Source organism: Petromyzon marinus, chromosome 18 (assembly GCF_048934315.1).
Source record: "Petromyzon marinus isolate PM22_M1 ecotype Great Lakes invasive population chromosome 18, UKy_Petmar_22M1.pri1.0, whole genome shotgun sequence".
Classification (NCBI taxonomy): domain Eukaryota; kingdom Metazoa; phylum Chordata; class Hyperoartia; order Petromyzontiformes; family Petromyzontidae; genus Petromyzon; species Petromyzon marinus.
In genome coordinates, this window is record NC_133684.1 from 10309894 (window position 1) to 10326857 (window position 16964).

At 45.2% G+C, this 16964-nt stretch overlaps 1 protein-coding gene across 3 annotated transcripts in view; it reads left to right on the forward strand.

The window, feature by feature from the left end:
• The window catches only part of LOC116943661 (microtubule-associated tumor suppressor 1 homolog), a 79813-nt gene that overhangs the window by 56083 nt on the left and 6766 nt on the right, over window positions 1–16964 (forward strand). For all 3 annotated transcript variants that reach the window (XM_032956698.2, XM_076067878.1, XM_076067879.1), the window contains 3 exons: window positions 4888–4954; window positions 6364–6566; window positions 15690–15768. In XM_032956698.2, the coding sequence (XP_032812589.1) occupies window positions 4888–4954; window positions 6364–6566; window positions 15690–15768 (349 nt within the window). The remainder of the gene's footprint in view (window positions 1–4887; window positions 4955–6363; window positions 6567–15689; window positions 15769–16964) is intronic.

The window sequence follows — 16964 nt, forward strand, 5'->3', positions numbered from 1 at the left end:
CCTCTCCTTGTTGAACAATGCCTGGATGTGCTGCAGGGGCTGGGCTCTTCCACATGTGGAAGTGTACCATGGTCAATTTTAATCCCGTAATTGTTTTTAGTGGTAATTACATTTTTTACTGAAAAAGGGTTGCCAACACCCACAAACAATGTTGACATTTTACAGATTTTTTCCCCTGCTTTGTCGAGTGACTTTTTTCCAAAGGTAAGCAGGAAAGTAGCATTAAACAAACAGCCAAGTGAAAATTATCTTGTCGGTACGTGCCTGATACATTTTCATTTAAAGTGATACGGTACCCATTTTGAGGCGCTGTTATTCACCCATCCACAAGCCATGCTAAAGTATTGGCGCTAAAAACAAACCGTTCGGCTTTTACAAATTTCTATCCTCCTGAGCCTTTGCCTTGCATGGTTGGGGAAGGGGGGGGGGTGCCGGTGGGCGATTGCCACAATGGGTTCCTCCTCGCATCTGGAAAGGCTGAAAGTTTCCAGAGCAGTGGCCAAGGTTTGGGCTTGCTTGCTTGCTTGGGTGCGTGCGTGCAAGAAGTTCTGCCTGGTATCGGTCATGCCTGCCGGTGGCCTGGCCGCCACCTCTGGCACAGAGCGCCATGTGTGTGTTCGTAATTTGTCGAGGCAGTGGCGGCCGGAGATGTTGCCCGCATGACGCGCGGTGTGTCGCGCCCTAACGCGGAGTTTCGCGCAACGCGTCTCGCGGCGAGGAAATGTAATGTGGAACATGAACAAACAAGGTCGCGTATCCAGCCCTGTGCGCATCTGCCCTGATGAATTTGACACCCCCCCCCCCGCACCCAGGGCAGTACTTGTGCACGGTGTGATTGTTATGTTACTGTAGATGTTCACGCATCCAACATTTTCACATGTACGCCAATACCCGTCGCGTTGTATAAGCAAAGTTGCGTATCCAACTTGCATGTCCAGTAAGTTGGATATGCAACATTGTCCTGTGGCACCCGCCACTAGAATGTGGAATTTCCGCTTTTTTATATGGTGAAGGCAGTTGAGCACTGACCCATTTGATTGGGAATGATTAGGTTCAGATTCTGTATTTGTGCGAAGAGTAGTAGTATACCGGTGAATCGATTTAACAGCAGTGCTGAAGCTCACGAGACTGGCAGCCGAATGCATGGGCAATAATTGAGTTTTTATTCATGTGTATGGATGTTACATGTAATCGATTGACGTTACAGCTGCAGCCACTAGAGGCTGCTATATTCACCAATATCGACTCGATCGTTTCCATCTGATCGGCGCCTTGAGTCGCTGCAATTTGATTTGCAGCGAGGAGGGAGAATTGGCGCACTCCTGTTGTGGACAGTACATGTGTTGTACGTGTTTGCTAGATTCATGTGTATTACCTTGGTCCATCCCTGCAAGATTGACGGCACCATCCTGTGCAGGATGTCAACGGTGGTCTTTTCAAGTAACGACTGGCCCTTGCGATGAGTGCGGCGTTTCCTGGCCGAGCGTTGCCAACAGAGATAAATGTGACTCTCTCACCCTTGATGATGCACATTCGGATGTTCAACCCTAGACTTGGCAAAATGTACTATTTGAGTGCATGCAGCATTAAGTTATTTTTTTCTAACACCATCTTTGGAAGGGGTAATGTTAGAGTACATTGTATATGCAAAATTAGAACTGAAGTTAATGGCCACTTTGGACACCTTGGGGGGGAGCATTGCACAAATTGCAATCAACCTGTGTGATCCGAATGGAAACTGGTTGGCTCGGGATGAAAAGAGGCTCCTTGTGAACAGACGTGTGGATTAAATTAACACTGGCAGGTCTATGCACCACACCGCATTCCATGTGGCAGCTTTCAGTTCCTAGGCAGACTTGTAACTGGCGTTGCAACTGTTAGCTGTTGACTGGAAGAGGGGTGCTGAGGTGGCGAGATGTTAACTCCCTTGCCTGGTATGCAGGAGTCCGTTGGTTCGATCGATCCAGACCCTTGATGCCTAATATATTTGAAGTTTGCATGTTTTTTCCCGTGGTTGCATGGGATTATTCTCGAGATTTTAGAAACCATGCGTTTTAGAGTTTGGCTGAGAAAAATTGTGGCCAGGTCACTCCTGAAAAATAATTCCATAGCTTGGTTGGGCCTTAGCAAGTAAAATAAAAAATAGTTTTAGCTGAAATTATGACACGGACCAAAGTAACAATCGGAGCTCAACATACATGCCTTGGACTTTGCATTAAAATCTATTAATTGTATTGCATCTGTGCATGTGTATATAATTGGTTAAACGCCCTCGATTTAATGAGAGAATATTCGCATGCACAACGCAGATTAGCTACATTTGAAGTGCCTTCTCGGATGGTCTGCTTAACGTATTTAAAAATAAAATAAAAATGACGGTTATCCATAGTGCCATCGCACTTTGCATCTGTAGAGTGCAGCCTTCCAAAAGACATTATTCTGCTAAAGATGCACCCGTTATAGAATCTGCAGCGGTGCAATGTGTGGCACGCACTGCACTTGTGCGATCCAGAGGTCGCTCGTTCCATTCGAGCCCTTGGGGCTCTGCAGTTGAAACGGCCGTACGTACGAGGTGGGTTCACCACAATGAGTCGAGGTGGCGAGTCGCGTGTGGGTGGGGGTCAAGTCTGTCACCCTCCCCCCCCCCCCTACTGGACCATCTGTGAAAAAGAGCTTCGTAGCTCGTCGGATTTCTCCAGGATGAATGAAACGATTCTGATTTGGAGTGCTTCTCGCCTCGTCCGAGATGCCCGGTCAGCATGGGAGAGTTTGCCTAAGTACCTTGTAAAGACGGGGGCTCTTCACAGCTCCCTCTACGGGAGGCCCTTCCACCAGCAGTAGTGTGAACACTAAAATTGCAGGGCTGCACCTTTCACCCCACCACCTTTTAAAAAAAAACAATCCTTGTCACTTGGGTAATTAACCGGTAGTCACTAGCGGTTTTCCGGTTTGTTAGAAAGTGAGGTGAAGGCTACTACTGCTGCTGATGCCGGCCTGGTTGTTAGAATGCAGTTCTTGTTTGCGTATAAGAGACCCTCGTGAAGACCCGTTGGTTAAACGAACTCTGGAGCAGACCGACTTTCTCGTTTTATGTATTTTCAAGTTCTGCCAGATGTTGGCAAATCATTAGAAAATTGCTTCCCATGGGATTCAAGGCAAACAAGCAAGTCGCTGAAATGCTTGTTTACATTGGGTGGTGGTGGGGACCTGGAAACTAGGTAAATGAAAATAAATATAATCTGCGAAAATCCTGTTCTCACTCAACCCGTGTGCGTTTCCGAGTCGCATTAAACAATTGCGTGGTTAAAATTTTGCAGTTTGGACCCTGGTTCAAGAAATCCTCCTCCTTGTTGCATAGCGGGTGGAGTTGGCAGTGTTGTGCACAACAATAATGGAATGCTGGGAAATTGTGGCACACCCATTTCACAGCAATTGACCTTCAATTAGCAGTTCTAGGGTTGGCGTCTGTCATGAGTGTGGCCGTGTGCATCCCGATGGATTCACACGGCACAATGTACAAACTGCACATCCATGTACTCTCGTGCACTGCACCTCACCACGAGAGTACATGGAGGCACTGTCGGTCTACACTTAGCATTTGCAGCTTGTCTAAAAATGTGTTCTTAATTCCTAATTTTGCTATTGATAAAACATAATACTGAAGCAAGTGGTTAATTTAATTTTAATTAAATGGGGGCAGTTCCAATAAATTAATAATTGATTTGCATGTCTACCCCGCTGAATACATGTGATTGGCCAATGGTACGGCGTTCCATTGGCCAATCTGAACCACTCCTATGGAGTGCACATTCGTTGAGAAAAACTAAACCAATTGTGGTGCATACAATTCCACCGCTTGCCAAATGACGAGCCATCGTTTAAAGGTCATTTGACCCGCCACCAACACTCAGGTCGTGTCTATTAGCATGGGTGCCCCGGATTATTGGTGGGGAGCTTTTTCAAACTTGGTTTGGCTATCCCTCATCAGATGTTATTTCTGGGTAGGGGTCAATTTGCAGTAACCAGAGGGGGGGGACGCACTTGGGCCTGGGTCTCTGAAGGCTGTGGTTCCTGCCATAGGAATGTAGACTTTCCACACTGGCTTGGGGCCACCGGCAGTGTTGAGCGCTACAAAGCACTGGACACACGTTGGATCTTACTGGCTCTGCACCTCGACGCCGTCTCGAAACCTTCCCGTTTAAGCTGTTAAATAGCATTATGAAATGAGACGCTTAAACTGTCTGCTTTTTACATCAATCCACACATCACTGTACATAAGTGCATGCGTTTAACATGAAGCATATGAAAGGATGTACGTGTATTGGATCGTGAACATATTACATATATATTGTGTGTGCAAGTGGGTTGATCTACATAATGACTTGCCTGTCATATGAATGTGGAATTTCCACCACTGGCCCGGCTACAAACAAGAGAAGTGCCACCCTTTTACTGGTTTGGAGTTGGAAACCATTGTGGCTTGATTGATTAAACAGCGTGAAAAAAAATATCTGTCCATGGCAGGGATATCCTCTGACAGCCTGTACTAAAATTCTGAAAGTGTCCCTGGGGCTCTGTCAAAATGTGCCGTCCTTGGGAAGAGGCGTTTCGGCTTCTGCCGAGTGTCTGATCAGCTGTTTAAGAACTTGAATATGTCCTTGGCAATATGGTCCTAAGTTTTGAATGAATTGTTTTTGTCATTGATTAATAGACGGCTTTAAATTGAGAATTTGTGGTGCTTAGTAATAGGTACCTTTTTTACGCGAATGTTTTCCGAAGAACATGCCGCATTTGTTCGAAGTTACTCTCTTTAACGCTGATAAACATGCAGTGTGATTTTTGCAGATGATGATGTGATGGTATTTTTTTGTGGATGTGTTTTTCTAGAATGAGAAATTATCTGGAAAGCTGACCGATCTTAATTTGGATCTCAAAAGTGTTCAGCAACAGCTTGGTAAGTGATTGATAAATGCAACAACCTATCTACCCATTGTGTGAAAATTGTATAACTTATAATTCAGGCATAATTGTCAATGCAGTGTTTGCATTACTAACTTGACGGCTACATAAAATCCATTCGCTCGTTCATTCCTCACTAAACTCATTCACTTTGCATCTAGATATAGTCACTGTAGTGGCATGAACTCACAAGTGGTAAAACCCATCGAGTGATTGGGCTGCAACGTAGGCACGTGGAATTTACACCACTGTCAGAGCCCGAGGTTAATAACCACCAATTGCTTATTTGAGCCAAGGGGAGGTTACAATTTTTGAGCGACTCACTTGTAACTTGGGTTTTACACCGAAGGCCTTGACCATGAATAATATCAAAACAAGCGTGGGGCTGCACCCCTCATGGCAGCGCCAAGCCACTGGTGGAGATTCCTCATTCCTATGGTTGGGGCTTTCTCCACAAGACAACCACACATTTTGACGATCTTTTATTGACCCCTGAGTGAATGCTGGGCTGGGTCCGCCCCTCTCTGCCCACCATGTCTCTCTTTTTGAATGTGAAAGAACGGTCTTCTGTGTCTTGAGGCGAGCATGTATCACAGCTCATTTCGGGTTTGGCATGACATGTCGCCAGTTGGAAAAACAACCATACCGTGATGGCCCCACTCGCTGGCTCAGCTCTGAGCTAGTGGAAAAGAGGTCGAGCTAGACGGCACTTCCCGTGATGTTTTTGCCCTTAACACGCTCTCTATACTCCATTGTGTGTGTTCTGCAGCGACGTAGCGTCGTGGATAGCGCACTGTGCCACGAACCTGGCGACCCGAATTCGATTCTCGTTCGCGATCGACACCAACGGTGGTTATCTGAACTGCCCCTGGGCCTCCCCTAGGTCAACTCGGCCTCAATTGAGTATCTAGTGCGATGTGTTAAAACACTGACAAAGGTGGTCTGGCGTGGTGCTGGCCACTCGCCCCATTATGGCCGTGCCGGCCTTCATAGGTGCTCGCTTAACTGCACTTGCCGTAAACGGCTTGTTAAGGAACTTGATTAGGCGCTTTCGTGACCGCAGGAATTACTCTTTTGGTTTTTTCGGTAAAGTCACGTAGAAATAATAACAAATACAATTATATAATAGCATACGACGTTTCGATCGCAACACAGCAATCATCGGGTAGAGGAAACGCATAACCGCAGATATATATATACAGACCTTAAGTAGGGGGAATTAACACAGATATACCAGGGGATACAGAGAGACGGAACATCACACTAAATCAAACAGGGTTTAGCAAAATTTGGAAGCTATATAAAGCAACACAAACGGTCTGTTAAAACACAACGTATGGTTTGGTTGAATACGCTGTTAAGGCTTTATGGGGGGGGGGGGACCCTTTGTCTTGTTTGCGGCAGCGATGTACGTGGAGCGCTGCGCACGGCTGGAGCAGGAGAAGGAGGTGGGGGAGCGAGACTCCGTCGTGGCTCTCACCGAGGCCGAGAGGAGGCACGCCGAGGCCCTGTCCAACCTCGAGGCCATGCTCAGGCAGCAGTTCGACGGGGAAATGGAGCGGCTGCAGCAGACCCACGAGCAGGAGCTGGATGCGAGGGTGGCGCAAGTACGTGGCCACGCACCTCCCGATGAGCACGGTTGGCTACGTACAGTGAGGGGAAAAAAGTATTTGAGCCCCTGCTGATTTTGAACGTTTGCCCACTGACAAAGAGATGATCAGTCTATAATTTGAATGGTAGGTTTATTTGAACAGTGAGAGGACACAACAACAAAAATCCAGAAAAACGCATGCCAAAAATGTTATAAATTGATTTGCATTTTAATGAGGGAAATAAGTATTTGACCCCCTCTGCAAAACTTGACTTAGTACTTGGTGGCAAAACCCTTATTGGCAATCGCAGAGGTCAGACGTTTCTTGTAGTTGGCCACCAGGTTTGCACACAGCTCAGGAGGGATTTTGTCCCACTCCTCTTTGCAGATCTTCTCCAAGTCATTAAGGTTTCGAGGCTGACGTTTGGCAACTCGAACCTTCAACTCCCTCCACAGATTTTCTATGGGATTAAGGTCTAGAGACTGGCAAGGCCACTCCAGGACCTTAATGTGCTTCTTCTTGAGCCACTCCTTTGTTGCCTTGGCCGTGTGTTTTGGGTCATTGTCATGCTGGAATACCCATCCACGACCCATTTTCAATGCCCTGGCTGAGGGAAGGAGGTTCTCACCCAAGATTTGACGGTACATGGCGCAGTCCATCGTCCCTTTGATGCGGTGAAGTTGTCCTGTCCCCTTAGCAGAAAAACACCCCCAAAGCATAATGTTTCCACCTCCATGTTTGACGGTGGGGATGGTGTTCTTGGGGTCAGGCAGCATTCCTCCTCCTCCAAACACGGCGAGTTGAGTTGATGCCAAAGTGCTCCATTTTGGTCTCCTCTGACCACAACACTTTCATCCAGTTGTCCTCTGAATCATTCAGATGTTCATTGGCAAACTTCAGACGGGCATGTATATATGCTTTCTTGAGCAGGGGGACCTTGCGGGCGCTGCAGGATTTCAGTCCTTCACGGCGTAGTATGTTGCCAGTTGTTAACTTGGTGACTGATCCCAGCTGCCTTGAGATCATTGACAAGATCCTCCTGTGTAGTTCTGGGCTGATTCCTCACTGTTCTCATGATCATTGCAACTCCACGAGGTGAGATCTTGCATGGAGCCCCAGGCCAAGGGAGATTGACAGTTCTTTTGTGTTTCTTCCATTTGCGAATAATCGCACCAACTGTTGTCACCTTATTCTTAGTTCTTTCGATAAGTCACGTTGAAGGGAAACAACAAAATAATAAAATATATAACAATATATTATATATTTCATTATTTTGTTTCCCTTCAACGTGACTTTACCGAAAGAACTAAGAATATGAATTACTGCAGTCACAAAAGCTTTAAATCAAAATTTGTTGTCACCTTCTCACCAAGCTGCTTGGCAATGGTCTTGTAGCCCATTCCAGCCTTGTGTAGGTCTACAATCTTGTCCCTGACATTCTTGGAGAGCTCTTTGGTCTTGGCCATGGTGGAGAGTTTGGAATCTGATTGATTGCTTCTGTGGACAGCTGTCTTTTATACAGGTAACACGCTGAGATTAGGAGCACACTCTTAAAGGGAGTGCACCTAATCTCAGCTCGTTACCTGTATAAAATACACCTGGGAGCCAGAAATCTTTCTGATTGAGAGGGGGTCAAATGCTTATTTCCCTCATTAAAATGCAAATCAATTTATAACATTTTCGCAATGCGTTTTTCTGGATTTTTGTTGTTCTGTCTCTCACTGTTCAAATAAACCTACCATTAAAACTATAGACTGATTATTTCTTTGTCAGTGGGCAAACGGACAAAATCAGCAGGGGATCAAATTCTTTTTTCCCCTCGCTGTACGTGCGAAGGAAGTTCGACATGCATACTTATTTCGGGGCTTTTTTGCAGTTTTCTTTTAATCTTTTTTAAACTCGCATCTTTAAACTGGCCTTCATCCCTTAGTTCTGGTCGTTTACCCTGGTTCTGTTTATTTTATTGCTTTCAGCACATCGAGCATTGGGATCTATGGATGAAATGTGCCTTGTAAATGTAAATTATTATTATTCGTATTTTTCAATCTGGTCTGCATTGTTGCCAGAGTGGTAGCATAACAGAACTTTTTTTAGACTCTTAAGAAATCTCGTGACCTTGTATGTTTTTAGTTTTCGTCTCTGCTGGCTTGGGTGGTGCTCCGGCAAAGATTCAAATTCTCTTGGTTAGTGGTTTGCTCGGTCAATACTATCTCTGGGAAGAAACGCCGCTGGTTCTGGATGATCAACTCAGATTTGCACCCCCCCCCCCTCTTCCCCCACAGATGGTTTGATTTTCATACCGCACTCCCTTGAGCCAAATAACTCTATAGTGTCGTGGTCCCGGCAACGCGTTTTACATTTTTGTCAACTCAAATTGGCCATGGCCTAAATTCTTCAGTCTCATTTCACTTCAAGGCTTAAATAAAAAGCGACTTAAAAAAAAAATTCCCCTCTGTTACAAATGTTAAACACATTTCTGAACACGATCAAAAATGCTGTGAGGAGTTGTTCTGGAGACTGGGAGATCGTTGATCGATGTTCGGTCACCGGTTTGATGGCATTATCCGCGATTTCTCACTGGACACAGTGGGCCATGTGGAGGCTGCCACCTTCTTAAAAAATACTGCGGGTAGTGGGACAAACTTAAACTTTTACTTTCAATCAAGTGTTCAATAATTAATATTTAATATTGCAGTTACAAGTCGTGACCCTTTTGTGTTTTATATGCAAGGTATTTATTTTGTTGGAATTTTTGTTTTGTTCTGCATCAAACATTCTCCTTGTCAGCGAAATCCTGAGCTGGTTAGAGAATCGGATCCCAGTTGAGAACATGTGGTGTCATATGACGCTAAACAAATGCGGTCAACATCTGAAACCAATTCGGCTCCGAGCTGGGGGCCCTGTGTTCTAATTTCACTTTGTGATGTTTCATTTTTCTATTAATTTTTGGTTGAATCTAATGGCTTCGTTATTTCTCCGGGAATGCCATTTCATTTTCAGTTAACAGTGAGAGGCTACTTAGCTAAACATGAACATTTTCCTATTATGCCCTATTCCTTCTCCGCTAATGGCTTTATTGGTCATTGATTGCCTCTGCTTATCCCGAGAGAGCGCGTGGGCTGGGAGGGGGGGTTAGTTTTAGAGTGGAGCTCCCTCCTGCTCAAGAATGTTGACACTTTATACACAAGGTGCCGAGAGCCAGAGAAGAATGCACGATGGATAAAAGCAGATCCCCGACGTTGCTCATTCTATCGTTTAAAGTTTGTTTAAAGTTTGTTTTGGCATTGACCATGTCATCGCCCCCTTTACATGAGAACACGCTGGAGGTCCGTGCCATGCCATCATCACGGCCCTTCTTTCTTTCTGCTGTTACTTCCGTGGTCATGAGCTAGCAAATCTGGGTTGCCCGAACCATTGCATGCTCATTCACCTCGCCGAGATGTAGATGTTCCTCTGTGTATGTTAAAATTATTTTGCCCCTATACGTAGCCAACCGTGCTTAATCGGAGGTCCTCTTGTGTGTGCATGCAGATATTACTTGTCATGGAACTTCTCCCTGCTGTCAATTGTAATATGGGATTTTTTTCTTGTACGTGGTCTTCTGGAAACATCGTTTGTGCAGTTATGCTATAAAAGTTATTTAACCAGTTGCTTTTCAAATTAGTTTTCCGTGCATACAGTGCACTTTTTTTTACGCACAACTATTTTACTACCACTTCCTCTTACAAATTCTGGCACTTTTATGAGTGACGGTAATATTAACTTTGTCAAAATAATATTTTTTAAAACGTTGAAGTGTCTCGATTGGAAGCCTGTCGGCTGGTGACGGAAATTCCAAATGTTTATGGTGGGGTCTCATCTTTCCATAGGACGATCACGTTTGACCTTTCTCAAAGTAGTAATAATTTTATCCACTCTGTAGGGGATGTGCATAAAAATATAGTATCATAAGAAAACGTTCTGTGCGGTTGGCCTTCAAGTCGGGAAATGGTTTAGAAAAAACGTCCTTATCCGAAATGAAAGCTTCTACTTTTTGGCCACGAGGCAATTTGTAATAATAGTGATGATAAATGTTATTGTTTCCCTTCAACGTGACTTTACCGAAAGAACCAAGACTATAATAGTGATGATGGCAAAGTGCACTTGGGGGTTTCTTGATTGTATCCCTGTGCCCAATACGTGCCGAGGAGCATAAGCCATCACGCAAACTCCGGTCATCCTCGGCGGCTTTTTTTGCTGGCCACCAAACAAAGACGGTGGTCACCGCATCGCGCTCTTTCGGATGTGCTTCTGCGGCCGTCTGGAACGCTCTTCCGATATTAGGAAGCCGCTGGAGCCGTGCATTTTAAAATCTAAATTGAAAACCCATTTCTTTAAAGTGCTTCTTGTGTTTAGTATGTTGTTGTCCTTCACCCGCACCTCCAAATTAGCACGGTTTGCTATGTACAGTGTGAAAGATGTTTTACATGCACATAGATGTATATGTGCATGACTATAGGGGATGGGATCGTTGTCTTTAGCCATCTTAAAGTGGCAGCTTCGTCATTGGCACGCTGCATTCCTGGCAACCTGAGTTTCAAATCCCAGCCACGCGTAGCCATTTTTGGCAGGCTACCCAAATCTGTCTTGTCTTCCTCCCTTAGGTGTGTTCAGCCTTAAATTAGTACCTGCTGTTGTGCAATCATCACTGCAGGAGAGGGCCATAATGACTGGGCTACACCAGGGTCTAATGTGCTTTGTCCACCACAGTTGGGCGCTCGCTATTTGGCGCTTGCTCCCCCCCTCCCTCCCCATGTTAATGTGTTAAGAGTAAATGGGGAATCCTTGTTATTGCTGTGAATTTCTAAGACAAATTGCCCCTTCCAGACCCTGCCTTGAAACATTGCCATTAATTGAGACCATCTGATTTTGCTTGGGTGGGAGTTATTTCTCCTCTCCATTCAGGTAACCCCCATATCTGCTCGCCTGTCCCTCCTACTTTCCCGATTTATACTCTGGATGTAACATTCTCTGGGTTTTCTGTCTCGGGAATTTACTTCCACCGTCTCATTAATCATGCCCTCGGCTGCTGTATTAAATCCATTCTAAAAGTATACATTTTCCACTGCGCCTTTGCCACTATATATCATTCTTGGAAAAACCCGGTTTGTGTTGCGTACTGTGTGAGTACACGCCTGCCTCAAGTACTGCATACATACTTTTTGGTTTTCTATTGGTGTGCATGTCTATTTGTTAAACTTCTTTTGAACCGTACGTAGCCAACCGCGCTGACCAGAGGTGCAAGGGAAGGGCAACAAACTAAACAAAGCAGTTCTCAAGAAATGAATTTTAAATCTCGATTTTAAAATACATTGCTCCAGTGGCTTCCTAATATCGAAAGGAAGAGCGTTCCAGATGGCCGCAGAACCGCATCTGAAAGCACGCAATGCAGTGACCGTATTTGTTCGATGGTGAGTCAAAAGCAGCTGCTGCTGCTGCTGCGATGTTGACCGGAGTTTGCATGATGCTTTATGCTCCTTGAGACAATTCAGTGGCCTTCTGCTCAAACAACCACCTTTACCTGTCTCACAGCCCTGAGCCATTGATGGACATTTTAACTTTCTTGTGGAATAGGCCATATTTTTTTTTTACTTTCTCATGATCTGCGAGAGTTATGGACTGCTGCATTGACCCCAACCTAGGATTTGACCACTCAAAATTCCACTCTGCAATTTTCACGTGCTACAAACCCCAATATCTATCTGCCCCATGAGAGCATGGCGTGACCAGGGAGATTCACAGTTTAAATCCAGTGACCTCCCTGATTATGGGGTGGTGCCACGGTGGCTATGAGATGTACTACCTCGCCTGGTATACAGGAGGTCGTGGGTTTGATCCCAACCCTGACGCCTGCTATATATTTGGAGTTATTTCTCCGGGGTCTCTGGGTCCTCGGTTTTTCCTTCCACATTTAAAAACATGCGTTTATGGCATTGGCTGCTATAATTTTCCACGTGATTTAGCCACTTTGTTGAGCTGTCATTTCTGGCCAGTTCTCTTCTGACCAAAGAGCTATATAAAGGTCGGTGAACCTTACTTGATAAAATACAGATATAATACAAATTTCTGCGAGCGTAATGACCAACATAATACGACAGTGGCCAATAAAAATTCTTCTGACATGGTTGGCTAGATTTGACCCATTGTGTGCCGACGTCCGGGGGGTCCACATAATGCAATTACTGTACCTGCAAATTGCTACATACATTAACAATATGGTGCAATCATCACCACCTACTGGGACTAATGCCCCAGGTCACATTTACAAATAAGATGATACTGGTCTCTTGAGTTCTTGCCACCTGCTTTAAACTAAACTTAAAGCCACTGAATTGGCTGCTCTTCTCCACACTGAAGTTCTATGTTCCTGCGGCAGTGCTCGGCTTTGTGCGACCAAGTAGGTGGTGCCTCCCGTTGGTAGTCACCAGGAAGTGGATCCCCTTTTAACAATACTTCAAAAAGCATTGGCCAAAATATCTTTAGCTACAATGCTCATGAGTTATTGAGACCCCGTGGGAAGTTTTTTTTATGGCGACACACGACACAAATAATATCAATTTACTGACCCACGAGGGACAAGGATGATGAACGCTGAACTTGTGATCGTGAACCCAATGCATTCTGGGCTGATTGCACGTCTTGGTACGGAGCTGGCACCAGTGAGAGGTTGGGTTTAAATCTGGTGAAGAGGACTGGTTAAACCGCACTGAAATGCGGTGGTGAACTTTTGGTTTTGGTTTACTTCACCAATGACTTAAAACACGCATCGTTCCATTTGGTTGTCTGATTCACTTCAGCTCTTGAGGATTCAACATATTTGGTTGGCCACGTGACAATCTTTTCAAAACTGTGTGGGTTAAGAGGCCAACTGTCATTTCAATATTCAGGGCTGTTCTATGGCACCACGTGATGCAATGCTCACTGCAGAAGCTCCGGAAGGACATGTCTTGCTCTCCTCATGGTGATGCTGAGATCAGAATTGGAATCATACTGCAATTGTGGGGAGTTGGGGGTCGGGGCAACAAGGGGAAGTGACACGCCTTGATTGATCAGTTGTTTACACTCCACACTGCACTCTGGTCCTCACGTCCAGGAGTTGCCGTGGTCTCGTGTGTTTGCGCAATACTCAAGTGAATCTCCCAATTTTGTCACACATCCCTCCTGTCACCCATGGAGTGAAGGGAGGCTGCTTTTGCTTCATCGCATCTGCAATAACATAAGGTGGCCAAAGGGGACCGACTTGGAAAAACAAATGACCCAAACAAAGTACGGGTGTTGAATTACAAATCAAAACACACACTCTCTAGCGCTAGTAGCAACAGAACAACACGTGGCCCTGTTTAAGAGTGGTTTGTTGGACCGTGATGACTTTTTACGTAAATATCATTAATCATCTTTTGCCCGTTTTAGATAGTAAAAATGAGCGGCTATAATAAATGTGCAACACAAAGCATAGCATTGTGGTGTTAATCTAACCAAATAAAAACCTTGCGTCTTCCCATTTATCTTTGTTTAGTGACCCTGAGCAAGTGGTGGTCAAAATTACACTTCTATGGCAGTGAACAGTCGATCCATCGGACAACTGCTTTTGATTTTTCACATGGAATAACACATGTTATCGACGCAGAATAAGCGATGGGCTCGGCTGATGCTTAACTGGAATTTTAAATTCCAATCTTATGATTATTGAGTTAATTATTCTTGCCAGAATACCATCCTTGGGATTTAATATAAAGGATACAAATGGAAAGCATAGTGTAACAAAAATATGCCAAAACAAATTATGGCACGAGGCACTGCAATAAATCTCACTTTAAAAACTATGTACTCCGTGCACGGGGGCCACTTTTGCTTGACGTCGCTCTGCGCTGTAATGTGCACCCTGTTGAAATTCCAGCCGCGTCTTTGCCAGAGCGCGCGGCTTTGGGTAGATTTTAAACGCGTACGCCGTTATCGTCACTTGCAAGCCAAAACGCCACCCTACTGAGGACGTTAGTGGCTCATTGACTCCTGCAGCGCTCGGACGAACAACGCAAAAGTTTTTCCTCGGCGCTTCCGTTTGTTGTGAACTTCTTTCACACCGTTGTACGTAGCCAACCATGCTCATCGGAAGTGAGGGGAGGACAACGAACTGAACGCAAAAAAATAGTTCTCAAGAAATGAGCTTTCAATTTATGTTTTGAAAGTGCATAGTTCCAGTGGCTTCATAATATCGGAAAGAGCATTCCAGATGGCCGCAAAAGCGCGCGATGATGCGGCGGTGACCGTCTTTATTCGATGGTTCGCCAAAAGTCGCCGCTGCGCCGGGGGCGGCTGCTTTGCTGTCGATTATTCACTTGGTGTGGCTGGGTTTCCAAGAAGGGGAGAGGTGCTTCTCTTGGCCCCGTGGCTTGTTTGCACCGCTTCCGTCTGAATGTGCTGCCTTACCCGATGGCCGAGACGCACTGATTTCCTACAATAATTTCGAATTGGTCAGGGTGCAATGCAGCAACTTCCTGCTCATGCCGCTGCTGGTGGTAGGGCCTCCACCTTAGGCACACTTCCAGGGAGCCTCTCCAGAAGGTATTTGCCCATGCTGGCCAGACAACGTTAAAGACGTGGGAGTGGGCCACGCTTTACCCCACCGACACGCGACAAACTGTGGTGGGCCATACTCTTTGGTTCTATTTGGTAAAGTCACGTAGGTAAAAATAAAATAACAAAAATCACGACGTTTATTTTTACCTACGTGACTTTACCGAATAGAACCAAAGAGTGTGGATCCTTGCAGTCACGAAAGCTTCAAATCTAGAATTGTGGTGGGCCAATTTGTGCTGGTGTGGAGGAAACGATCCCTTGAGTTCCACTGCTCTGGCCAGTCTCGGTGAGTTCTCACACGGTTATAAATAAACTTCACTCTTATTACGCAAGTATTGACTTTCCATAAAGAGATGCACATGAATCCCAAAAGTCAGGGTTGGCCTTCTGACTTTGATTTGAACACGTGTCATTTTATTTGAAAGCTGCTGACAGTGGCATCTGACGTGGTCCCATGCATGAACTTGAAATGTGGCTGGATGTAGCGTCATTTTCTGTGTTTCTGTTTTTTTTCCCGTCTAGCAAAAGAAAGATGCCATGTCTGAGATTGAGATGGAGACGGTGACTGCCATGAAAGAAGACCTGGAGAGGAGCATCAATGGTGAGCTTGCATGTTCAATGATTCAATTCCATAGATGCTTCAACAGCAACGTGTGAGCCTTATGAGCATAACAAATATGGGCATTTAACTTGACACAACTGTAGCCCTGTTGAAATATGTTGCTGTCTGCGTTCACTTAATGGATGTACAGTAAAACCTTGGATTGTGAGTAACTTGGTCTGCGAGTGTTTTTGCAAGACGATCAACATTTTTAAATAAATATTAATTTCATTAAACGAGCGAGGTCTTGCAATACGAGCAGTACGTATATACGCTTTGTCTGCTGAGCGTCACGTGATCACAACTGATGTACGAGTGCTTTGATATACGAGTGCTTTGGATTACAAACACGTTTCCGGAACGAATTGTGCTCGCAATCCAAGGTTTTACTGTATATTGAACTTCTTTTGCACCGTACGTAGTCAACCATGCTAATCGGAGGTGTGGGGGAAGGACAACAAACTAAACATAAAGCAGTTCTAAAGAAGTGATTTTCTATTCATATTGAAAAGTGCATCGCTCCAGTGGCTTCCTAATAGTGGAAAGCAGAGTGTACCAGGTGGCTGCAGAAGTGTATCTGAAGGTGTGCGATGCAGTAACAGTTTGTTCTGTGGCTAGCAAAAAAATATGTTGGGCATGCAGCTGAAAAGTCACTTTTGTTATAATTGTGGTATTGGTTTTGTCTAATTGAAAACCCTTACATTCAATCGAGGTTTTCCTGTGTAACTAAAAGAACATCATCTTCATATTAATGAATGTAAGCAATGAGCAGCACTGTAACCGGACATTTTAAGGCATGGGCACATCTAACACTGCTTCTGAAGTCTGCTACATGCCTGGGTCTCACTCGGCACAAACAGTCATGAACCGTAGACTTGTACAGCATCTTTCTGGACTTATTCATTACCCTTTAAAAAACGTGTCATGAAGCTTGCCCAAGCCAAAAGCATGCTCGCGGTTTTGTGGGTCTCGTTTTTCTGGTGCGAGGTCTTTTCCGATCGGTGCATACCAGCTTCAACAGAAACCAAATCGACTCCGACTATGATCCGCCTCTGTAGCCACCGCGTGTAAACCTCGCGCACGATGCGGTCACACCGCAGCTTTGGGGTCTCCGGCCCAGTGACCTGGAACGCGCTACCAGGATCATGTTTGGGATCCATCCCTGAGTCCGAGCCCGGTTCCTGCAGCAGACTCGA